Consider the following 26,896-nt stretch of genomic DNA (forward strand, 5'->3'; position numbering starts at 1 on the left):
GCAAAAAGAGAATATACTGTATAGTGTAGAGTACACGGAGCTAGCCGTGTGGCATTGCTAAATCGCAATAGAGGGGCCTTTCTGCGTGTGGGGGCTTTGTTGAAAAGGGTTTCCTTTCATTTTCACCATTTTTTAAATTTCAGGTCAGTTAGAAATTCTCCTAGATCTCAGATTTCACGGCTTTCGACTTAGTTTAACTTGTGTGCCAACGATGCCCGCCAATCAACACCTATTCTCCTCAATAGACACGTGCAAGGGGACTAATTCTCCATGACCGCTTATCTCAGGGACAAGGGACTAAACCTGACCTAAATACAAGGCACCTGTAAATTATCTGCGAGGTTGGGCCATTGAACGGATCATATACAAGTCACATAAAGAAAAAAGAAGAAAAAAAAAAACACAGCTAAACCACTCCACCCCAATCAGCCTAAAAGACTTTTCTTTAAAAACGTTCAAGAGCCTTTCCTGTGTGGATGAAAGCCATTTTTCTACAGAGGACAAAACACTCAACTCTGCACCGTGCCCACTACACCGGGAGAACGAGCTGGACGACACGGATGCATTTGACCCCCAGAGGGTCAAGCAGGGAGGCTCCAGTGCTCCTTCTGCCAAGGACGAGAGAAACGAGCTCTTTAGATGAAAACCAGACGAGATATTAGCGTAAATAAAGGCAACAATGTGTTGAAGGAGGACCTCTGTTACACAGGCAGAAGAATGACTTCAGCTCATTTCTGCAGGGTGGGACCCAAAAAGAGGCATCTGGAATGCTTCCTGCGATGCTACAGGCTAAGCGCTCTATTTTGCCTGAGCAGTGCATGAAAGCGTCTGGGACATGGAGAGTAGAACCTTCTTCCTAACACACACACACACACACACACACACACACACACACACACACACACACACACACACACACACACACACACACACACACACACACACACACACACACACACACACACACACACACACACACACACACACACACACACACACACACACACACGGTGGAAGATCTTTTCATTTAATCCGATTCAATTCTGCCCCAGAAACAAATTAACTGTAGCTACTGCGTTGAGGAATATATGTGACTGGGGAAATTATGCATCTCAACATGTTTAATTGTTTCAAAATTACTCTCTGGAGCGCTTCACGTTGTGCACACGAAAAACAATCTGTGAAACATTATTCCATTATGCAAATATATTTAAAATGCCTTTCTATTCCACAAAATGCATAATTCTTTACAGAAAGGGCACGAGGCCACAGCTACATAATGGGTGACAAGATGTTGTTGCCTCGTTATCAGTCATGCACATCAACTACCATATTCAGTTCAGAACTCCGGCCATATTGTCTGGTGATGGTAATACCCATTGACGTGGACGACCATCAATGCTCAAAAGTCAGTACTAACATCACAAGTTACAATTTTGTAAAAAGAAACAAAAAACCGCCGAAATGTTGAAATTGCTAGAGTAAATGCAAGACTGAAATAACAGTAAAAGAATGAAATTAAAATAGAAGAAACCGCCATATTTAAATGTAACAACAATGTTCTCGCCTGAAATGGATAACTGAATAGTTAAAATAAGTTACCTAAATCAGTATTAAATTAGAGCTATTATGCCTTCAACCTTTTGGCAGATGTGTGATGCATTTAACCTTAAGTTGGAGCCTAACTGTATACGACAGAATTAAGAGATGAAAATAAAAAAAGACCCAAAGAAAGACAAAATCATTGTGCTAAAAAAAAAAAGAAGAAAAAATCAGTATCACCACTCAGGATGAAATTGGGTCCTCAAACTTAAAAGCTCATCTCTGTCACTTGCACCTCATTTTGTGAACCCTGGTGATTCAGTGCACTAATGGAGGAATCCCCCCTCGACGCACGTTTTCTTGTGAAAGATGAGACATTAATTTAAGACAACCCATCGGTGAAGGCCATTGACGGCTGAAGCCTAATCCTAATCCCATTTCATCCAGCAGCAGTGTAATCACAACATATGGCTGGAGGGTCAGCTGGGAGAGGAGCTACCAGAAGATACCAAAAGTGTCATTGAAGGTTAACATGGACACATGAACAATGCTTTTAAAGCACAGACAGGACTCCCTCAGAAAAGAAAATACTGTCAAGAAAGATCTCGTCTACTAGAGGAGTAAAATCAGAGCCTATGAAGGCTTTTTAAGTAGCGCACAGATTAGCCTCCTTATCCTCCGCAAGCCAAACCGAGGTCAGGAACCACGACGCGCGCCATAAATATCGTTTACCTGTTTTTTTTTCCCAGACTGAATGCTTTGAAAAGTGGTTTCTTCAGCAGCTCCCATCTGCAACCTTGCAATGGCCCTAAAAAAATGACTGTCGGGCAGCACGGTAGTAGGGAAGCACACTTCAAAGCGGGCCATTCCATCTCCAGCGAGGCCGCCCGCCTCAAGTGCGGCATGAGATAAAAACATAACATGTGGAGAAAAAAAAACAAAAACAAAAAACTAGTCAACCTGTCCCGAAAAGGGAGAGGAAAGATGGCACATACCTTTAGTCGCTTTTCACAGGCCGAGTTTAAAACACTTCATCCTCTGAATGCTTTTCCACCTGGCTCCTGCGTACCCTTACGGGAGGCCAACCTGATCTCGTTGGGAGAAAGTTAGCGCTTTGTCGCTCACATAACGGACTCAATTAGTCCGTTTTGCTGAGAAAGTGGATCAGACCGTCACAGCAGTAACACTGATGGGTTGATTCATTTGATAAAGGGCAAGGACCGAAGAGGGAAAACTACAGCTAGACCGACCAACGGCATCACGTCGAGTTCCTCACGCCAGTAAAAAAAAATGATGTATTTAAACACTGTACTAAACAAAGTAGTACATAAAGTATGTCAAAAATTAAGGAAGATAGTATAGGTTATAAAATAGTCAATACAGTACAGGTCAGTTAGAATCTGGCTACAGGCCAATGAAAAAAAAAAAATGTAATTCCCTACAAAAACTATAGGTTGTAAAAAGTCTACTTCCACAGGAAGGATCTCTGGAGACGCTCATCCACAGCTCACTTTCAAGAGAAATTCTATAATGCGGTGTGGTTTTTAGTCAAACAGGGATGGAACAAAAGTACACCATTTTAAATTCCTGAGAAAGGTGAGACCCGCGTGTTAAATTGACGATGGCTTTGGATGAGTGATGGAATCCATTCACAATGCAGCATTGCCCTTCAACTTATTTATTGATGTACTGAACATGGAAAAAATCCAAAAGTATCCAAACACAAAGTAAAGAACATGTACATCCTTTTAAATACTCAACAAAAAATATTCTATTCCAAAAAACGCTGTTAACCAAGTCAGACTATACAACTCCAAATAAATAATTATTCTTATATTAAGAATTGAGATAAGAGTGGTGGGAGGGAACCATTTTTCATGCCGGACCATCAGAACAATTTGTCAAGAACCAAATCATTATGAAGAAGTTACAAAAAGAAAACATATCTTTAAACAACGAGTCAGGCATGAAAACGTTTGTTTCTAACCCACGGCGGCAAGTATCACAACTCATCTAGATTTAAATTGAACTTTTACAAGTAACACAAATAAGGAATAGATAAAGAAGAAAAAGCAGTTGCAAATATAATCCTAGAATGCATAGCACACTGCTCATTTGAGGGGAAGCATGACTAGTACTTGGTTTGAATCCAAAGCCCCGGTTGCAGGTCCAGTATTCAGTGCATCCCGCGCCCGACCAGCCTCCACTGGTTTCCATCAGGACCACTGGGATGCTCTATGACAAACTCTGGCAAACTATTTTGCTGTCATTAATGGAACCGCTTCACCGACCTTCCCCCAAAGTGAATAAAGCAATACACACCTTTGTACGATTTTAAAGACAGGTTATATGCATTACGTTTTCATATATATATATATATTTATAAGTATGAAAAGAAAACAAAAAAAACTAAAATAGTTCAAAACTGTGGTTTATATCCATTCTTTACCACATAAATATATATATATCTATAATGTTTATATATAAAAAACAAAAACATGTCTATTTTTTTTTCTTTTTTCAAACAAAGCAAGACTATCTACAGACCAAACAACCAACAAAATTTGATGCACTGTAATGCTAGTCCATGGGACAACAAATAAAGAAATTTCAAATGAACTCAAGTTGAAAGATTAATATCCTAAATAAAATTACCTTAAATACTCAAAAAAAACCAATATATATATATAAATATATATATACACACGCACGCACACACACACTTTCCAATGAAGTCCAAACTAGAACAAACAAAAGTCTGCCAAATACTCAACATAAAAAAAGGACTTATTTACATAGCTCAAAGCTCAGGAGAAATCCGTTTAATTCTTCCGACGTGTGTTTTTTAAGCTGCAGCCTTCATTGGCTCGTCCTCAAATCTTTCATACAAAGTATGTAAAAACCCCTATTCTTACTGGTTAAGACAAAATCAGTCTAATGCTATATCATAGGAACATGGTGAGCTCCGTCTGAAGGAAACCCTTTAGGAAGAACTGATTTTCATCCCATCTACCTTTGAAGATATCTCCATGTTATAATTTTGCATGCACTTTATGCGAATAAACCTTTGTATTTTTGTCAGTTTTCAAATCCAAAAGAAAAAGAAGAAAAAAAGAAAAGAAAATGGAAAGCGAGTTGCTGGTTATACAACAACCAGGATGACAGGGGACCCACAGATGATTTTACAAATGAAACCAGCACTGCCATTGATTCTATAATCTAAAGATAATACAAAGATCTCAAAAGGTATCTTTTACATCATAAATCTCCCCAGAAATTTCAACCACTGCAAACTTTCCTGTAAAGTTCAAAAGCTCACAAGGTGTCATATGAAGATATTTTTCAAAGTATCCAAGTCAAAATATTTTGTTCCAGGTCCAGTAAAAAGTTTCTCCAAATTTCTCTTTTTATAAAAATAGATGCTTTTCAAACCCACATCAAAGAGGTTCTTAGCTCTTTGGCAAGGTACTGCTTTAAGAAGTTTTTTTTTGTCTTTTATCCATTAAGTTTACAATAAGCAACATTATGCAGCCAACCAATAAACAACTTAAATTACACAAACGGAATACTTACAAAATCAACAAAAAAAACAAATAGTTCAAAGTAAGTACTTACTAACCACACATAACTTTACAAGACTTACTGTTCAAAGCAGATGTGCAACTAAAAAACAAAAAAACCTATAGTAACATTTTAGATGGTCAATCTGTAACAAGAGCAAGAGAATCCAACATCGCAGGCACTCACACCTGCAGTATTTTTTCCTGTTTAAAGTATATTAAGAAGATTCAAAGCGCAGCGATGAAAAAGAGGAAAAAATTACATTGGACCTTAAATTTAGTTTTTCTTCGTAACACTGATTTACAAAGCCGTTTTTTACTAATGTAGAAAGTTACGGTCAATGCGCTTCCATTTTCTGTTTCCATTCTCCGCTGAGGTTTCCAGAAACAATCTCAGCGGGTATTAGGCTTTGTGGGTTTTGTTGGTTTTGAACGAGACTTGCAGCACTCTGTCCCCGAGGCGGTATCCATTCAAGCTGGCGATGGCCACGGCCGCCTCGTCGTAGTTTGTCATGGTGACAAAACCGAATCCTTTGCACTTGTTTGTGTTGAAGTCGCGAATAACCTTGACGTTTGTGACGGCACCGAACGGCCCAAACATCTGCCAGAGGATGCTCTCGTCTGCGTCCGGAGCCAGGTTGTAGACGAAGATGCACCAGCCGGTGCCCGCGTGTCCCGGGATGTTGATGCCGGCCAGGCTGGTCACCCCGTCGATGGCCATGGGGGAGAACCGGCTGGAAGAGACCGAAAAGTAAGGTGGTTCAAGGTGGGAGACTTTTGCCAACAAACAGAATCCGACTCAGTCTCTGCTGAGGTCAGCCCTCGCCATGTTTGTTTTCATGATAACGCCTTACTTTCAATTCATAAATCGTTTTAAGACTTATCAGAAGAGGTTGTGGTTATAAAGTCCTTCCATAAATAATTTGACTAACAAAGTCAGTTGTGAGCGGTCAACATGCACGCATTCATCCATCTCTTTTTAGAGTTGGAGATTGTAACGCCAATTGCAGAGAATTTGCTCGCTGCTTTTGACGCTCATTAGGAGCCACCTGAGAAAGGGCTTGTTCACAAAAAAACATAAAAGGCCAAGATGTAATGGTAAATAAGTGCCGTATTAAAGTTGGAGTCCGGGCCAAGATTAAAAGCCACCCGAAACCCCTGGTTTTTGGCAAATGTGGCATTACAGTTTAAAAGAAACAAAATTCAAAGTGCAGGGAAAGCCTATGAATTATTGCAGCAGGTGTCACATAAGATTAGCTGCTCCAGTTGGCCTCTCAGGGAACATCCACCATGACAGGTGTGCTCCCAGCATCAAGGACACACACACACACACACACACACACACACACACACACACACACACACACACACACACACACACACACACACACACACACACACACACACACACACACACACACACACACACACACACACACACACACACACACACACACACACACACACACACACACACACACACACACACACACACACACGGCAACGAAGACGTCAGCCAAAGAGCAAAGCTGAAGAGAAATCACAAGTCTATTGTTGCTGGTGATGGGCCTTTGAGCTTTCAGGGGATTGGACTTAATCACACTTGCGGAAGGCATTCTTAAAACTGGACTTTGACAAACTGGTATCCGGGCAAATCCTGATGCAACAAAGTTTAAAAACAGGACAAAGCGGTCCATAAAAGATCAAGGTAAGAGTACATTGCTTAAAATACAATCGTGTGCAATCACAAGTGGGACATTGTGCCTGTAGTTTGGACATGTTGTGACATTTAGTCAAGATTAAAGAACCCCCCCCCCCGGCCTCCCCGTCACAGACCTTATCCAATACAGGAACATACCTCATTTAACAGAAGGACATCAGATAATTAAGGAACTGTAGATAAGGCATTCAGGTTCAAGTTGAAGAGTCTGGTCAAGATGACAGAAGGACATCACCATGGCGACTACTCACATACACAGTATCAGCTTAACCGTTAGCCGGTGTGCTAACGAGGTAATGCAATGATTGCAACGTATAGATATCAGTCTTGTTCAGCCGAGTCAAGATTAATTCAATTAACCCATCGTGGTTCAGTGGAAGAATGTTTAAGACCGCCGCCTCCTATTCAGACTCTCCTACCCTTCAATGGCACACTTTCTCCTACTGCTCATCAGGTATTCATAATTGGCTTAATGTAAAAACTGTGCATGTGGTATTAGTACAGCAACTCTGATGAAACAAATTCAAAATTATTTACATTTAAAGTAATTAATCCATCCCCCAAATCAGCGGACATCCTTGAGAATCCAACTGCGATGTATCGTGGCAGAGGGAAAGGGATTGTCAGGGGTCAAAAAAAAGCAGGTAGTCTCTGTTGACACCCATCACTCAACTCTTCTCAGGTAAACGTGGCGCTCTGGTCCGCCCTTCCCAAAATGTAACCGGCCGGTTTAACTTTCTGCATTGCGCACACATGCTGAATATTCATCAATAGCTGAAGAATATTACAGATGAAAGTCATTAACTCCCTCATGTTGGGTCCGAAGTTGAGCCTTAAAATAAAATAAAATCCAATTACCTTTTGACTCCATAGGCCATGTTCAGCAGATTGTCCAACCTTAAAAAATAAACAGATTAACATTAACACATTAATTTGATTTTAAAAAGCGGGGAAATTTGATCGAGAACGTTTTTGATAGCCAAATAAAGTCAGTTGTTGCATTCAAGTTTATTACAAGAACATTATTAATTTATTACGTTTTTGGCTGAATATGTCAATCGAGCCAGCCAGAGAAGAACTGTTCATATAGAGATGATGAAATACTGCAGATTTCAAAGCATAAAAAATTAAAAAACTATTATATTGCCATGAATTGTGATCCTATGCAAACAGTACCTCTGAGCTCAATCAGTGGACTGAAAAGCAAATAGTTTGAAACTAAGCAAACCGTTTATGCCATTTACTGACTTTTCAATCACTTTAGCTCATCAGTCTCATATTTATCTAAATCTGCTGCAACCCATTTGTATCGTAGGCCCACACCTGCACCACAGGGAACACAGCAAAGTTGAAAATGTGAATATGGGAAGGGATTATTCTGTCCAGAGTATAGATGAGCTTCACACTGAATATTTTCAAAGCACTGCCGTGAGACAATTTAAATGCTAATTTCAAATAGCCTCACCGGGTCAGACTCATAAATCATTGGCTGTATTACTAGCCTTGGCTCTAATCAGATTTCCAATTTATTATTATTTATTTTATTGGTGTGCCCCTTTTTACCTGAAGCGTTGTGCCTGCTGTGCGAGGGGTCCTGGGTACCTTCGATTGGGCGACTGATACAGCTGGGAGAGAAGTGCCTGACTGGTCTTCTGGCTCGGGTTGTTTGCAAACTTGACTGTAATGGGTTCGGTGGCGCCGGGCGGCTTCTGACAGTTAAGTCCCTTGATGGCCTCCTCGGCCTCAACTCGCCGATCGAAACGGATGAAGCCGACCCCCCTGGAAACGCCTGAGGAGAGAGAATTAACGTGAGATCAGAGGCCGAGTTTCTCCTGAAAAGCCATGCAGCGAATATATTTTCCTCAAAACAGTGGCGTGATTATGATGATTGTTTTAAGCATCTAAAAAAAAAAACAGTGGGTTGATGTTAAAGAGTTTAAAAACAATGCTGATGTGCATCAACTAAATGGGAAATTCTTTAAATGTAAATACATAAAGAATAAGGGGTTCTTAACAGTAACCCATTACAAATCAAGAAAAGCTGAAAAACCAAAAGGCACGCGTGAGATGTGTAACCGAGAATAAACGTGGGGGAGGTGAAAGAGTGGACTTGTTTTGACAGAACACCAGCGTTTCCCATCGTAGGAAATTGGCAGGCAGTAGGTAGAAAGAGCAAGTCTGAAGATTGTGACATGTACGTACTGACAAAGACGGGGAGAAACCAGAGAAAAAGAAAAAAAGTGGCAACAAACAATGTCTATGTAAACTTTAAGACATTGCATTAACTGCGGCTATCATTTTCTGTGTGATGTGATTGTGAGCTTTATTATATAGCTAATATATATATATTTTTTAAAGATGAATTGGCTAGCTATTTTGATTAAACCCGACCAGCTCATATACCCTATAAATAGATTATCGCCAACATGTCTTATTGTTTCTTGCTGCTGCTTGCCAATCAGCCTTGAGCATCGGTATCATTGCGGAAGGCAAAATGAGGTCCATCCCTCCAGTACAACATGTGGCCTGTGCTACCACTGCTCGATGCGAACAAAATATAAGTTTGTTTCTCGTTGAGTCCATTTCTCTAACGGTTTGAGCTTGTGCATTTGTCAGCCTGCTAAGTTTGTGAGCAGCAGCAAGTTGGAAACCGGCTTTGGACTTTGGTTATTGGGTTTCCCCTGTTACGGTTGCATCATTTGATTGTTCCGATAATGCTGAAGTAAAAGTGAAAGATTTCCATTGAAAGAACCATTCAAAAAATGCATGCAATATCATGTGTGGGTTAGAGATTTGGTTTATCAGGATTCTGCTTCCACATGTGAGAACATAACTTCTCTGAATGCATTTTGTTTTTCTCGCCAGGAACAGGCATTCGATGTACACATGGGAAGAGGAGGAGGATAAGACCGCAAGTCAGGTTAAGTGCAAGCTGAGGAGAGACTGACGGGGAAAAGTAATTAGGCTAAATTGAGACTCGCCACTTAACAACCGTTTCCTTTTTTCTCCATCTAACACCTCTAGTGGGAAATTGCATGTTTGGGGATCTCGTAGCAAAACCTCCGATTCATTTCTTGGGCCTGACTTCTTTTTGATGGGGAGCTGAAGAGAGAAGAAGCGAGGGGAGGGGGGTGGGGGCTGACGTGTCCTACTCACCAGTCACCTGGTCCACCAGAATGCGTGAGGTAATGATGCGTCCGTACTGAGAGAAGAGCTGCTCCAGTTCTTTCTGAGTCATGGTTTTTGGCAAGCCGCTGACGTACAAATTGGCATCTCTGATGGAGGCGGAGCTTGGACGCGCATAGGAAACCTACAGAGGGAGAGTTCACATGACCACCAGTACATTGACTTTGTATATTTGAACATGCATACCGCTAATTTTCTCAGCTTCAAGGCAGGTCATTCATCACCTCTTTACAAAAGTAGCCAAAAAGGAGAGGAGCAGACGCTGTGACCCAAATATTATCAGAGAAAATTAAACACTAACTGGTAATTAACCGGAATGAGCTTTCATTAAATTCAGTCATGCTATGGAGCCAACATGTCACTGTGTATGACATTAATAAATTAATTACTGATGAAATCACACCTGAGGCCTTGTGCAAAAATGAAATGTCTTGGTTCAGATGTTTGCATGAAAGCTCAGTGCATTGATGAATGCATTGGAATTCTCAGATGGACCATCATTTGCTTTTGGCAGCCATTCCAATAAAATCACTCTCATTTCGCTTTCCTGTAAACACGCCCAAATCAAAGCATACGACTTGCATATTTTTCATTAAAAAGCTGAACTTGAACAAATGCAACGTCAGGCCTGTCTACACACCTCTCATTTGAAAACAAAAAAAAGCAAATATCTATATTGAGAGCAGCGCAACTACCTATTAAAATAATCTTGCTTATTTCCTTCTCTAATGTATGGAGATATTTAGATAACACCCGACAACAGGCCAGGAAAAACATGGGAGCATAAAAACAAGGCAGTTTTGTACTAGTTCGGATCATTACAGCATCCATCCCTGGGGGGGGGGGGGGGGGGGGGGGGAGGAGTAATAAATGAATAATACTAATATTAAAATATATTTTCTGAGAATGATCTCACGTTCAGTCATTTGTACAATGACATGCGGAAGGGTCCCATGCACAAATACGTCTCTGCTGACAAAGTGAACGTGAAATCTAAAGCTGCCAGGCCACTCCCTAGCTCTTCCTCACCCATGCGCACCCCCCCGCCCCCCCGCCGACCTTCACTTGATGACAATATTCGTGGAGGACATTCTCCTAAACAGCGGCGCTTGTTTGCACTTGTAACCGTAGAGCTAGAATAATTTGGATGTTTAATATATTAAAAGAAAATGTTCCACTGTTTTGTGAAATTAACTACGGAAGAGAGGTGTTCAATATTATCCATGGGAATTAAGTTGTATGGCTCAAGACCAAAGTCATCTTTAAATACAGTATTTGAGGTTAAACTGGTCAAACATACAGTTTGCGCCAGTAAATTAATTTTCTAATGTCAAGTGTGTTTTGCCCACAGACATTTGCCAAGAGATCTGCAAAAACAATATTTTTCCCACCAGCACATTTGGTTCTACGTTGCCTGATGAATGTGAAGGGAAGCCTCGTTCCCGTAAAGGCGTACCTCAGCGCTACAGCACATGCAACCATAGAAACAGTTCTGCTCTACTTGAGGCCGAGGCAGAGCAGCATGTGCCCGGATTAACAATGGGCCTCTCCCTTTCTACCCCACATTTCTCCAGCCTCATTATGCTTCAGACTCCTTCCCAGAGGGCGAGACAAGATCGGCATATCTCGGATTTTTGCAACCAGTCATGAATGGTAACGGATTCCAGCGAGTTCAATAAAATCCTAGGATTAGGACGCTTATTAGAGATAGGAATGAACAAGGTAATGCCTGTTAGAGGATACAGAGGAAAAAAACCATCCATGACATCTTACCTTGATAGTTTTGGTCTGAAGTCTCAAGCCATTCAATGTGTTGATGGCCTTCTCTGCATCCTTGGGGTCCACATAATTTACAAAACCGTAGCCTAGGCTCTGCCCTGCAATCACAACAGCACACAATACATAAGCCACATAAGGAACACAAAACTGAAAAGTGACAGCTTAACGCCAATAACAAAAAACAACTTATTTTTATTATTTCTTATTTGGTCGCAGGCCTCCATGCATTTGGCCTACAAACTCTGGTAAAATTACAAAAACAACTCTTTGGCAGACATGTCTTGAATTGGATGTGAATTAGATATGACAGGCAATTGCGCTGCTTTTTCACCAACTCATCTCTGACACTGTGCAGTAGCAGAGGCTCAATGTGTTCCCCTCCCTCTCGTTTATCTCTAAAATGTACAATAGATTGACACCCACTCTCTATGTGCACAGAGGCAATTCAATTTCCTCCACCCACACTTAAATCTCTCTGCAATTCCACTGCCGGTCAAGTTCACCATCTCAAGCAGCTCCAGCTTATTAATACAGTAAAGCAACTTGATTAAATCTGGTTAATATTTTCCACATCCCTCGGTATGAAGTTCATGCCAAAGACAAGTTTTGAGAAATGCTTTGGAAAATCTGTTCCGTGATGGGAAATTCATGAGGTCAATATTATTTCATTAAAAAAAAAAATAGTTGTTTTTGTTAGGTTTTAATACTGGCTCTGTTTTTAGTTTGAAATACGATCAATGTAATAGTGACATAATTAGATTATAAAACAAAAAGCATGTTAAAACAGGAATTGATTTTTCAAGGGGAATGGAGTGACATTCAGCTGTCACAATATCGCTTGCAGCATTGCCCTCATCTTATCTTTACTGTACATCAAACACCCAATTTCCATCCATGCCGGTTATTTTCACGTCTTACTAACCAGTCACTGGTCTCATATATTGTTCTGCCGTGATCAAGTCAAGGTCATAAACTTAATCTCACCTTGAATCCCAGGGGCTCTTCTAGCCAGAAGAAACATGCCGAGCCTTGAAATTTGAAATGACGCTTTTACTTGAGCCTTGCAGGCAAACCGTCTCCCTCACTCTGCTGAACTATACAGGGCGCACGTGGGCACGCTATGCCCTCGTAGTAATGTCCTCCTATGCAACGTCTAGATAGCCGTTACATATGCAGTTATGAAGGGGGGGGTGAAAGGGGGCCTCAGTCATGCTCCAACAACCCGCTCACTTTCAGCCCGCCATCAAGGAGTGGAGGAGACGTGCTGGGATGCACGTTTAAGCAGATGACTGCACCCATCCTCAAGTAAAAGACTACTGCTGCCCATAGTGGGAGGGAAATGACAAAGACTAAGCTGCAGCAGCAGCAGCAGCCGCCGCCAAGGACATTTAAAGCAAAGAGGAAGCATGAGTCGCTCTGATGATTACTTAAGATCTCATGTAGAACCAGGACACAGATGTAGGCTGGCTTAAATCCATTGCCACAAAACTATGGGAGACAAAAGCAACACATTCTGGAGGGAATCGGGTGTTGAAATCAAGGCAACGCGCCCAAAAAAACGGCAGAGGCTTTGAATAACACATTTTCCCCAGCTGATTGATTGCTCTAATTAGGTTGAGTAAAAACTGACAAAGAACTTTAAATGATAGTAGTTAGCTGCTCGATACGTTATAGGCCACTGATTACTTGGTGGGGATGTAAAAAAACAACAACAAAAAAACTAGTCATCATCCACTTTTACATTCAAATGTTTGCTTTAGAAATATGCATTGACAAAAACACCTGCTCAACAGCAGGGATCAATCCCCTTTTCTGACTCGGTGTGGGATTTAAAAAATAAGCACTTTCCATAAATGTGAAGAAAACACAAACTGACAACAAATCAATGACAGTATCTCATTAATAATAAGAAGGCAACTCTGTCAGAGCAGGCATCGTTACAGCAGACACATTATGTTTTGGACAAACAAAAAGTTTGAATTTGTAAATTTCAGTACCGTTAATACATTGTCATCTAAATAATGTATTTGAATTAAATTATGAATTTAAGTGTCTCCTTTAGAAAGCATCAACTGCCAATGCCAGAGCGAAGAACTCAGTCTTCCCACCTCACTACATTTGTATTTCAATAATAAAAAAAGGCAATTTATTTTTATTTGGCAATTTACTCCGATAAAAATCACAGCTGATGCTAAGAGCCTTTTGGATTTGTGCCGTAAACGAAGCCCGTCCACACGCTCTGTTTCTCTACAGATGTCGGTGCAACTGCCATCCTGAACATATTCCAAGATAAGCTCGCGTTCTGAAAACAAAGTGTGAAAGTTTGTGTAACGTCTACACACTAAATCACTGGCTTCTTTATGAGAAAAGAAAAAAAAAAAAACAGGCCAAATGCAGGTAATACCGAGACACCATTTTTCACAGACGTTCACAACAAGCCAACTGAAATACAAGATTAACACGACCGGGACGCTACGAGAGGAAAAATAGACCTAGCGACTGGCTTTACACAATGGTGGGCATTTTCTACACCAAGGCAGGAAGGAAGAGGACAAGCATAAAGACTGACATGCAATTACCACCTATCCAAGGTGGCAAGTGATCATCCCTGAGAAATGAGTTTATTTCAAGCAATGATTACTACCGTGTTTAAAGGGTTATTGTTAAAAATAACGACTTGAATTCTGATGCCCGTGGTGGCAAATACCTCTGAATTTAAATTGTTTGGATTATATTCGTGAAGACGTGAGGCCTTCCTATGATTCTCTATCCACCTTCCTACTTGGATGAAAACTTCCACGGCAAGTTTAGTCCTTAAGAAAACTGTTTTGTCAAACCACCAAAGAAAAAAAAAGAGGTTAATTTATGTTACTCGCTCAATCAGAATCCACATTTCCAAGCACCACTTCATCGGGGCATGTAGTATTGCCTCAAGTCCTTTCACTAAAAAGCCGGTTGATTTCAAATAAGTTGTTTCATTTATTTCCCTGATTTTGAATTACTTTGAGCGCTGTGTTCACACTTGAGCCAAAGTATGCAACCTGTCAGGCATGTTAATGTTCAATCTACCGAGCAGACTGTGCTCAACACTGGTTTTAAACAAGAAACACTTGTCAATTCAATTCAGACCGTTTCACACATCAACAATCAAATGCATTTTTTTGTATGCATGACTATATAAAAAAGGCATTTATTTTTATGCGAGATAATACTTTACTTGCATGGCAAAAGTCTGAATTCCATAAATACATATTTATAGACCCCTTATGCCTTGCATTTCTACAGACACACACACACACACACACACACACACACACATCTTTGTTTACTACTTCTTTCTATCATTCCCTTCAAAATACTAAAACACGAGGGCTTTGATCATTTTTGAATAGTCAAGTTGTGCCAAATGTAATGAGCTGATCAGAATTGTGGGCCAACTTACAAGGCAAAACGAATGCACATTAGTTACAATAAATTAACTCTGAACAAAATGCAACAAAAACGGTATCATTACCTGTTATTTTGTCTCGGACGAGTTTACAGGACTCGATTTCTCCGATGCTCCCAAACAAACTCTTCAACTCCTCCTGGGTCATGTTCTGAGGCAGATAGTTGACTATCAAGTTAGTTTTACTGTCCTCTATGCTCCCTGACTCTACGGGTGAGGAACAGTTGTTTGAGATTGTTGAGGGCCCGTTGCTTGTGTTGTTGCACGTTGGCCCATTGGACAGCTGCGTTTCCATGGCAGCAATTACCTGCTGAAAAGACCAAAAAAAAGAATATAATCTAGTCAAAACCACATGTAAATTAGACAACATCCAACAAAGAATGAATAGTCAAAAAAGAAACACTGTCGAAACATGGTTGGCGAATATTGAACAATTGGAAAATAATGTTTTTAACCTCAACACAAATCACTATATTATCAAAAGTACTGAGCTAAAGAAAAGAAATCCTAATGTTCTATTTTATTGTGCATTAACCCAATTTTTTGCAGCATATAAGAAACATTACAGGGCATTGCATTTTTTAGAAAGATGGTGTTGCCCGAAGAGCGTAGTGCAGACTTTAGAGTTATGTAAATGTGCAACTTCACCGCTGATAGCCGACAGTGTGAAACGTTTGATCTTGGTCCAAACATTGATCCACAGGTGGGAAAAATACATTTCAAAGTAGGCCCAGTGAGTTCCCTCTCTGCTATTCTGACGATATAATAATAATCTTTCAGAAGTTAAATGATTGATAAAGAAATATTCAAAATAGTAAGTACCATGTTTGAATGTCTTCAATGGGAAATGTGGTGCAAAAGAGAAACATTTTATCAGACAAAATAATGTAGTTACAGTCGGCAAAGAATGTAGTATATTTAAATTAAATTGCAACAACAGCAAATGAAGAGGCATCCTTTGTTAGTTGATTCACAATGTACACAAAGCAGATCAGTGTATCACACATTAGTTATTCAATGAGATAAACTAATCAGAATTAACAGGCCATTAACCATGTGGTTAATTTGACTCGAGGGTCTACACACATGACAGAGATAACGTCATTGGCATGACCCGAGCACGGGGGACATATAAAAGTAGGCCTTCTGGCCAAAGCATTTGAGGAAAGAAGTGCCACAAACCCCAGTCCAAGGCTCGGGCGCCCACGAACCACTTCTAAGCAGAGAAGCCACGTCGCACAGTCTGACTGCCATGTTAGTTTGGTGTCGCCGTCTGAAAAAGCAGAGACACAAAAAGTACTTCATGTTAGATCAGCAAAAACACAAAAAAAGGGCAACAGTCAGATGTGATTATACGTCATCATTGGGGGGGGGTGGGTTTAATGTACGGGCTGTCGATGCAGATTGGCTTGAACGGGAGGGATGCCAAAAAGGTAATGATTCACAGAGTCACCACCGTTCATCTTCAGTAGGGAGGGGGAAAAAAAGGCAGAACCAAGCAGTGAAAAGCGTCGAGTGAAGCGAGAAAACCTCGCCATGAAGCGGACAGAGAGCACACAGAATGGCAAATTAGTCTAATGGGTAAGAGTGCTGTGCAAAGACAACAGCTGAAAAGTAAAAATCAATTGGTCTGCTACAATTACCGGACATCCAGAGATGGAGCTGATGCTTAAGTTGCGCCGACATATCCTGCATACGTTATCAATTCTTTAGCCCACACAAAACATTCAAACGTCGTCAGGAACCTGTGCTTCTTAAGTTTCACACAAGTCTAAAAGTCCTACTTTCTTAGGTCTACTGTATGGTGAACTAATTACGAAAACATAATACATTTTATGCGCACTATTGCGCTTTTTTTTGGCATAGTTTTTATTTTCCTTCTGTAATCTTCACAACCATGCCACTATACTGACGAGTAATGTTCCAGCTGCATTATGTTGTGCTGAATTAAAGTTGGGACAGATTTTTGAGGCGGCATGGTTTTCCGTTCGTACAGATGACCGAGCATTTAGTGTTCTATTTATTCGTTTTTTTTCCCCTTGTTGGTCGCATCTTGGGAAAATGTCAACCTGATACAACTCAAATGCAAATTGATTTTCTCTGCTCAAGTGATGAAAACAGCATTGCAAATTGTGCACTGGATGGGTTTAAACTTCGATCAATATTTCTTAGTGGAGAGCTTCTCAAACCACGGCTAATGTGCCATTTTAGTGTTTCAACACACTGCCATAAAAAATATATAGTGGATGGATTAAAAAATAAATCTTTATAGTTTCAAAAAGCCACAGGAGATTAAGCCGTTTATGCCATCTTAATTATATTGCTTTTATTCCAAATATATATCTGCCCTTCACACCGATGTCTATAAATATATGCACAGCAAGTCGTATATACGGTCTTCACAAACCGTTACACATTTAGTTGGAGACAAAGGCCTCTTATTTGATTAGAAAAGGAATCACGCCCCAATCAGAAGTGTAAAAAAAATGTTATTTACGTTTGTTTGCAACAGTGTTATTCACAATATCTCAATATAATCCTATTAATTTCTGCATTTGGCAGATAATTCTTTAGAAACCAATGTTTCTGTTCTCTCAGAGAGGAAACAATTCAATCCAAGCTAAAAACGTATACTTCAATCATTGGATGACTAGTCTGCCGGATCCATGTACTGCAAATCAAGCCAAAGATCACGGTTTAAGTGGCTCATTATTTGTTGCAGTTTCCATTGTATGAGTACATAAGCCTGAAAGAGCCTCCTCACAGCAGTGCATTGCCATCTGAGAAACTAATTATTATATATATATACAATCTCATTGTTGGTTTTTATTGCCTGAGGTTCCTCAGTATATGTATGCAAATAATATTGATAAAAACCCAGGACTTGCTCATGTTATGGTTAATACTGTTAGTTTGACTTTACTTTTTTTTTTTAGACTGCTAGTCAAAACTACACAACTCAAGCAAAAAAAATAGAAAATAACATTCATACAGCAAAGACCTTCTACCCACATGACCCATTACATTAATTCCATTCACTAGAAGAAGCAATAACCCCAGAAGAGGAACCAAGGCTACATTTAAAAATCATTTGTGTACCTTTACTTATAAACATAGTGATATGAAATGACAGCTTGGGCGCACACACACAGACACACTTCAAAAGAAGAACACTGGACATTTAATTTGCAGACTATCCGACAAACGATTGAGCAATGAGAAATGTAATTTCATCCTGTAGGGACTCATTGGATTTTATCGATTCTTATCGCACACTTACGACGCAAGTGGGACATATGATTAGACAACTTTGAATGACTTACGAAAGCAGCAAAACCAATGTTTTTATTCATCACATATGCAATTTCAATAAATATTTGTATGAAGAGACGTTTTCAACTTTTGTATTTAGAGATAATCCCAATTTTGATCAGTACTAAAACACAAAAAAGGAGAAAATACAACTCTTAGAGATCCCTGATCATGTTTCTTGACAAGACGTCACAATGTAGCTCCACCCAAAAGACAGTGGGCGGAGCGTTATTTAGGATCCACGTTGTAAAATACTTGCGATGAATCTTTAGAGGGAGCGGAATGAAAGCCTGCCGAGCAATAGAGATCTGATGGCCTGTGATCATTTTGAACCATTTGCAGCTCCAAATACCCAAGGGTTTTGCCAAATGCATAAGTAAAAGTATTACCATCTTTTATATAAATTCAGCGTTTGCTCATCAGTTTTAAACTGATAAAAATACCATTTGAGACAAGTACAGTCAACATTGACACAAAGCAAGCACACTGACAGCTTCTGTCTTGCAGTTTGAACTTTGCAGGTCAATTGAAGTCATCTTCTGCTTTTCCATCTGTTAAGCATCGCAAAATATTAAAAACTGAAAAATATAATTTGCCTACTGTTTTATGCCTCAACTCTTTTTGCCGTTTAGTTGAGATTGCAAAGCAGGGACAAATCATTAAAAAAGCATCAGTGATAATCAGCCAGTTATTTACTTGCCAAAAAGAGAATTCACAATTCTAAACCACAAAAGGCCTCTTTCACATGTATGGTAACGGAGATGAGCAGCCATAAATAAAAAATATTGTTAAGAAAATGACTTATTTCAATCTCCATTTCATACGTGTCACCTTTTATTCCAAATACAAAGCACAAACATTGGCCGTTGTCCCGCTTAAGATAGTGCCACAAGGAAAGAAATATTTCAGTAGATAAACACTTGGAAGAGAAAGCCTGGCAAGATGCCTCTTCCCAAAAATGTCATACGCGGCTTTCACTGTGTGCAGCCAGCCAGCAGCCTCCTTTTAGCGCAGTCATTTGAGTGCGGAGCAACTCTCTTCCCTTGAGGCCTTGCCTCGCAGTTTTCTTCAAAAAAAAAAAAAAAAAAAAAACAGCCCCAGATAAAGACCACACGGTTCTTTTTCGGTTCTCATTGCTGAGATAAACCCACCCACCTCCACAGTTTTACCCAACTGTGCTGGTCGCCCATTAGAGCTCATTAAAGTGTAGTGTGTTTAGTTGTTGGTACTCTCGGATCCCACAGCCTTCTCACAGGGGGAAAAGGCCAAGGCACGCAGAGTTACTAAGAAGGGAATACTGAGATTTAAACATGATACCTTCACACGCAAGCCTGTGATACCCGATGCCACTTTGCAAAAACAAAAAGGTACATCAAAGCTAAAAGACAGAGCTTTGCTCTGCCAAGCTTGGTCATTACTTAAATACTTTGTTTTGTGCCTTAACCACATGCAACGCTTCAGCCTCTTGAGCTGGTGAGAATGGCTCCTGTTTTATCAGCTGATTAATTGTGCTAATTAATTGGAAAGGTAACATAATATAGCTGGTAAGCTATAAGTAAACTTATGGAATCAAGTCACAACAATGTTTTCTGAAAGATTTGAACGGGGATGCAGCAACAAAGCTAACTGCACTAATCCCTGCATCGTTGTTTTGCACAAAATGATAATGTTTAGATATGCATTCGTTGAAAAGGCCTAAGGGATAGTGGCTCTTCGACAGACAGCCTATAAAAACAATAGTGTCAGCTCTACGTCTTGAACACCTTTTACAGGATTAAAACAAGATCAAATTCTGTATTTTTGAACAAATAGATTGATGAGCATGATGAGCAGAAAAGCACTAGGAAAATTGATTTTGTTACATGAAAACAATTTGGCAATTTTGCCCACATACAATCTGACTAGCAGCATAACTTCTCGAACACGAACTTGAAGCCAACAGCGAGAGCAGCGTGTACTGATGTGACGCTGAGCACTAAAAGTGAGGAGGCACGCATCCCGGCTACTTGCTCCTCAGAGGATTAAATTGACCAAGTATGCGTGACAAGCTGCAGAGTGAAAATCTCCAAAGTGCACACACTGACATGCTCGGCCTGTCCTTGAAAAGGACAAGCCCACAAGAAACAGTTTAAAATATCCCAGTTGAAAACATGGATGTGACTGAAATATGCAAAGGGAAATGCTAAAACATACGACGCTGTAAAATGATCCATGATGTAGCATTTAAACATAAAACCACTCTGTCATGAAGGTTACTACTTTTTAAATGCAAATAAAATATTCTTCCCTGCCAAATATCCCCAAAAAGACATTCCCACAAAGTTGTTTACACACTGACACAAAATGAATAAAACATTTCTACTGACATGCAAGTTTGCATACGCCAGTGGCAGACATATATTACAGTGCCAAAAACACTACTCGTTTCATTTCTTCACCACCAGGTTTGGGTAGCACTATTTACACATCGCCCAAAACATTTGATCCATTAGCTAGCTTTCACAATGTTAAAAAGTAGGTGTGCGCGTACCTCGACGTCTCAGTAGTTTGGTGTGTGTGTGTGTGTGTGTGCGCAGAGAAGGAGACCCTCCAAAACCCCTAATTGAGATGCACTTGGTTGAGCTGTGAACTAGCCGAAATAACCCCAAACAACCAAATAATATCTCATCTCAATCAGAAAACGGTCCAATCGGGAAGGCCTAATTAGGTCTTCCCAATGGCGCATCATTTCTCATTATGTCGTTTGATATGCTGATAACGTTCCTTTTTCATGAGGTGGGCGATAAAACTGAATATTTTGTGCATGCAGACAAGATAAAAGACCAGAGGCATGTTTTATTCTTTCCAACTTGATGAAAATAGGAAGAACTAAATCTCTTTAAATGATTTGACTTAAAACTGAAAAGTTGATAGTATTTACGTAGAAACTTTTTGAAACGAATAACACCATCAAACAAATGGACTGACCGTGAAACCTAGATACTAGCCTACCTGCTCCAATGCTAAAGCTGGACTTTGATGGCAGTTACGAAACAAAAAGCACAACTAGCCATACGGTCAAAATGGCAACTTCCTGCGTGTGATGTTGCCTCACACATGAAATGATCCCAACCACCACACAGTGAAGCATACAGCTCACCAATTACATACTGTCATCAAATCATCAAGACCGAAAAATTAAGAACACTGCGTCCCTAGGGGTAGAAATAATTGTGATCGTTGATGTGACCGAGATCAATACCCGGGAACAGGTCCGATCCCATGCTCATGTACTCACTCGTATCACTACAGCGAGGTGACTTTTACCTCTCATCAACAGACCAATGCCCAAACAGGTTAAATTACCAGTTCACCGGAAACTTGAATGTACATCAACAACAAGCAGTTCACCCGCCCCTCAGAGTAAGCAGCCATAATGTTGCAGACATCCTCGTGTGCAGCCTCCACATCGATTAGCCTAGTTGCAAAGTTGTCAGTTGTGTCTTCCTTGCATACGCCGTCAGGGTTTTCACCAGTGATTTGCAAGCCCGAGGTAAACGTGTGCCAGTGTCCGGTCGAGAGAAAGCTTTGAATGTTATAGTTGTAAGAGTACTAGTGTACAGCTTATGGATATAAAACTACAAAAACGCCCTGTGAGACGCAGATTGGACTCACTTCAAACTACGCTGTGGGAACATAAAACAGGAAAACCATGTTGAATGTTGAAACAGCTTAATTTAGGAATGGCAGAATGTGAGCAACATCTGACAAAACAAATGAAAGTACTTGTACCAGGTTTGAAAATGAGTTGTATATTTACATTACAGCTTATGCATTACAATGCAGTCACTATGAGCTCCAATTCAAATGGAAAATAAATGTCTGAAATGTTTAGACACCACAAGGTTTATTTATGCCACATTGCTTCTCACCATCACAGGCCTGCACACTTAAACATGAAGCAACACACACTACATCACACCTTTGTGATGTAGTGTGATCTATGAAAGCTGCCGTGATGCAGTGGCGGGGTCAAGAACACTGCATTGCTGGCCTTCAGTAATGACACACACACACACACACACACACACACACACACACACACACACACACACACACACACACACACACACACACACACACACACACACACACACACACACACACACACACACACACACACACACACACACACACACACACACACACACACACACACACACACACACACACACACACACACACACACACACACACACACACACACACACACACACACACACACACACACACACACACACCCTGTGGCCAACAGACATTGAGGAACACATGAAAACCAGCCAGAGACTAGACTGCATGGGGGGGGGGGGGGGTTTAATAGCTCCCATACTAACCCAGTTCCGACAGCTGCGCACATTGAGGCCTTTGGAAGTTAATTTACGGTCCCGTGTTCTAGTCACTGTGTCATAAGCCTTTATTTAAAAAGGCGAAGATGGGGGCGGGTTCAATAATACACAAAGACAGCCGTCCTCATCTCCTGTCACTCACTAGCACAGGGGATGCTAATATTGTGGAAGTTGCAGGCACAGGGAAGACGAAATATACCCCGAAGCAGCATGAGGGCAACTCCTGCACGTACTAATGCTGGACTTACGCGATCTGCTATGATAATATAATCAAGATATTTCCTTGTGCCGTTGACATACCCGATATTAAATACTGCCCTTAGAGTACCTAATATGCAATATAAAAATTCCAAAAGGAATAGAAACTGATTCAGTGTTATGTAAATAAATAGTTTGAATAAAATTACTTTATTTCAATAAGTAATAGATGTTGCATCGGGTGATTGAAAGAAAGCAGTGCAGCCAACTACTTTATTAAAAAGGAAAACATTTCTCGGCTTTCGTGGGTCGTACCAATGTCTTTGTTTCTCCAAAATGTTACCTTAAGAACACATAATCAGCATACTCTAGCTTGCAAAACATCCTTAATAAACTTACAAATATCAGGAATATCCAGTCACAGCCTGGTGAAGAGATTTGACACATATATAAACAGTCAAACACTATGTCCACATATGTCCTGTGTGTTAGCAACCTACAGGTAAATTAACTGGTCAAGCTCTTTGCTGCCAGCTGGACAATATTTAATATTTTTATAAACTACCAACTGAATTTTACACACTACAGACTGCCAACTATAAATCAGATGCCTGGGGCTTCAGCACATTTATCTCCTCAATATTCAAGGCCAGACAGGATACCACAAGCGCGAGTACACACAAAAAGGAAATGCTAAAAAGGAAAAAAAAAAAAAAAGAATATGCTTTTGTTTATATCACAGATACCAGTCCAACAATGTGCCCCTGTGCACTTAAACTGTATTGAACAAATACCCTGCCCCTGAACCCGGGGTTGCAATAACCACAAAAGACCTTTGAACGCTTGTTAGTATGCACGTGTCACTCCCCATGATATCAGTAAATGAAGACTAGCTGCCTGAACGTTAAACGGCACATGGATCCAAATGAGTTACCCAAAAGTTGATACGGAGACACTACGAGCAATGCACACTATGTAAATAAATACATTTAAAAAAAAAAAAAGGACAAACAGGAATTGGGCTGAAAAGTGCACCTGCTCCATTGCTACGCGCAAGAGCCATGTCAAAAAGGTCAGCAGTGACTGTTGAACCCAGTGGAGTTAAAAAAAAAAGAAAGAAAAGAAAACATAGGGCGTTCATTGACGAACCGCATGGTGAAGTAGATGAGGGGGGGGGCTGCACTGCTGATTGATTAATCTGTGACACCTGTGCGGCTGCAGGCAATCTGCGCCACCGGACCAGCTGCGACGGCACGCGCTTAATGAGCACGACGACTGCGAAATGCTAAAATGGGCACAAAAAAGTGTACCAATTCTTTCAACAACAACAACAAAAAAATTATATTTATGTTTTCACGTCTATGAAACTGGCCCTGCACGCGGACCCGGCGAAGTCGTTTAATCGAACAAGGTTCGCAAGGAACCGAAACACGCGAAGTCGCGGAGGCTTGAGGCTGCGGGAGGGAGGGCGAGCCTTGAGCCTTAGCTAGCCCCGAGAAACGCACGTGCGCTTTGTAACCGCACCAACACGGCGCTTGGCTAGCCTTTTTTAAAATATATATGAGCATAGTGGCCATGGTTGCGTCAACGGGAATATTTCCAATGACATGGTTGGGTCAACGGGAATGTTTCCAATGACGTCCTGCGGGAGCGAACGCGTCCGACCCGGTGGCCTCGCAGGCCGGCATTTTTTTTCCGCTAGCTACCTCCAAACTCGTTAAAAACCTTTGGCGTATTCGTTGTCTATTTGCGGCACTGTCGAGGTCGCCAGTTCATATTTGTTGCACTGTTCCTTTTGCGAGGGGGGGGGGCTTACCTTGAGTTGTTCAATCGGTGCCGCGGGGTATTTAATGATGTAAAGTCTGCAGACGTCAAACTTTTGGTCGCAGTAGGCGCAGCTCAAAAAGGGGGCGGTGGCGGGAACGCGTCCACCCCAAGTAAACTAATCAGACGCTCCGCCAATCAGCGCGGACCCCCATCGCCAACCCGGAAACACGCTATTAAGTCATTGATTTGCTGCAGGTGTAACGTTACTGTTGCTTCGCGCTTTCCAGCTAAAGGGACGTGTTGGCTCAACTGTCAACGCAAAGGGGGGGGGGGAAGCACACACACACACACACACACACAACATTGAGTTTTCTGGGGGTATTCATGGGAGACCAGCCACATAACAAAGGGGTTAATTTGACCCACTATACTTTGGAGCATTGCGGTTTCAATTTTTGCCCCTAAATGGTTGTCGCATATTTGAAAGAAATTGGTCCCCGGAGGCAATAAGAAAACCCTGCTCAAGTGGCATTTGGCATAACAAAAGAGCAGGATTCCAAATTGAGAGGGGGATTTCTTTTGGTACAGGAAGTATGGCACCGTCTGTCTGACAATCAAGACCTTCGTTTGAATTCAGAAATACTATACAAATATGTCTATGGGAGCAGAACTTGAAACACGTCATCCGGCGACTCCAAGTAGCGCAACGCTCCGCGTAACCTACATAGCGTTACTGGTTTTAGAGTTACACTTCAGTCCCACCTTGGCCCTACGCTATACTCAAATTTGTATTTTGCCATGTCCTTTGACATCAATATCCTCATCAAATACAAATCTTCATCAAGAGGTCCGTCCATAATTTGGTTTCAGACATCCACTACTTCAATAAAAAACGTCATGCGTCTGTATATAAAACATTGTAGAAAAATCCACCATCTCCGATAACGTTTTTACTTTAGATGCAGTAACATAACCGACAACTATGCGGACCCCACGTTTTCAGCACTCTACCCAGGCCTATGTGTCTACCCACAAGAGGAATAAATAGGTCCATCCCTGACATCCTTGAAGGTCCTGAAATCAGCTCATGTGCAGTCTCCTCGTCCTATCGTGCGAAATGCCAAGGCACCGCAGAACAGAGTTGGAAAGATCAGCCGTCATTGGAAGCATGGATGTATCGCGGTTACTTTCCGATCGCGTTGGCATGCAATAGGACTGAGACTGCAGCATGATCAGCTCCACGCACGGTCCTCCAGGAACTGACACAGAATACAAATTGACAAAAAACAAATTTTCAGTTGGATGAGCAAATGTGTAAAAAAGATCTTACCGTTTCTATAAATGAAAGTTATGGACGTCCTTTGGCAAACAATCTTTGAATGAAACACCTGGCCAAATAGCGTGTAAAATGATGAAATCCCGCTCTCTTAGTTAAAACTTGGAAACATAAAAGCCAACACAAACAAGATAAAATGAGGAAATGAAATATTTATTAAATCAAAACACAGAGATGATTTCCTTTCAGCAAATGTATGAAATAAAAGGAAAAAAGGAACAGAAGAAACAAAAGGAATCAAATCATTAAAAAAGCCGGCTTCTGCCTGTCTCGCTCTTTACAGGTGCGCCACACAAATACGCGACATCACTGAGTGGAAACCAATGCAAGGAGGAGGTGGTCTTTAAAAGGAAGATAGTCCTGCCGGCAAATATATAGGGCCGTATCACAGCATGCCTATACCTCTCCGCTTCATCCATTCAACCTACACACGAGCGCGCATTGGACGCGGAAGTATACCCAGAGAAGCTCCATCCACCGCTTATGCACACAGAAGCGCTCTCATGCGATTGGCTCTCGCGCGGTCCTCGTCGAGCTCAACCGTCTCCCCGAATCGCAAGATGCCATTCGTCCGCGCGCCAGTCACTCAAAGGATTCTTTACTAAATATGGCATTTAAAGGCAAACATCGCCTTGTCGAGACACGCACAGTGCAGCAGGCGGG

The 26,896-nt window shown here is 41.0% G+C and overlaps 1 protein-coding gene across 3 annotated transcripts; it reads right to left on the reverse strand.

The window, feature by feature from the left end:
• Nucleotides 1–3,204: 3,204 nt before the first annotated feature.
• Nucleotides 3,205–26,651, reverse strand: elavl2 (ELAV like neuron-specific RNA binding protein 2). 3 transcript variants are annotated; one of them, XM_037479592.2, is made up of 8 exons: nucleotides 26,228–26,651; nucleotides 16,418–16,508; nucleotides 15,302–15,545; nucleotides 11,782–11,885; nucleotides 9,979–10,132; nucleotides 8,425–8,611; nucleotides 7,681–7,719; nucleotides 3,205–5,836 (listed from the first exon to the last, which is right to left on the reverse strand). In XM_037479592.2, exons 2-8 carry the CDS (start codon nucleotides 16,487–16,489, stop codon nucleotides 5,506–5,508), a joined length of 1,131 nt encoding a protein of 376 aa, XP_037335489.1. In that variant the 5' UTR covers nucleotides 16,490–16,508; nucleotides 26,228–26,651; the 3' UTR covers nucleotides 3,205–5,505. The 3 variants fall into 3 exon arrangements, with proteins under 3 accessions (XP_037335489.1, XP_037335487.1, XP_037335488.1); XM_037479590.2 differs by having other exon boundaries at nucleotides 8,386–8,611; nucleotides 26,228–26,648; XM_037479591.2 differs by lacking the exon at nucleotides 26,228–26,651 and adding an exon at nucleotides 24,947–25,007 and having other exon boundaries at nucleotides 8,386–8,611.
• Nucleotides 26,652–26,896: the final 245 nt, after the last annotated feature.

Source organism: Pungitius pungitius, chromosome 1 (assembly GCF_949316345.1).
Source record: "Pungitius pungitius chromosome 1, fPunPun2.1, whole genome shotgun sequence".
Lineage (NCBI taxonomy): Eukaryota > Metazoa > Chordata > Actinopteri > Perciformes > Gasterosteidae > Pungitius > Pungitius pungitius.

Bases quoted from the DNA above. Each gene is read 5' to 3' on its own strand.
- elavl2 (XM_037479590.2), bottom strand. From the start codon at position 16,489: ATGGCAGTCAGACTGTGCGACGTGGCTTCTCTGCTTAGAAGTGGTTCG. The intron at 15,546-16,417 runs GTTTGTGGCACT...TGGTCTTTTCAG, and splicing joins CGCCCGAGCCTTGGACTGGG to CAGGTAATTGCTGCCATGGA. The intron at 8,612-9,978 runs GTGAGTAGGACA...CTCTCTCCTCAG, and splicing joins TCTGGTGGACCAGGTGACTG to GCGTTTCCAGGGGGGTCGGC.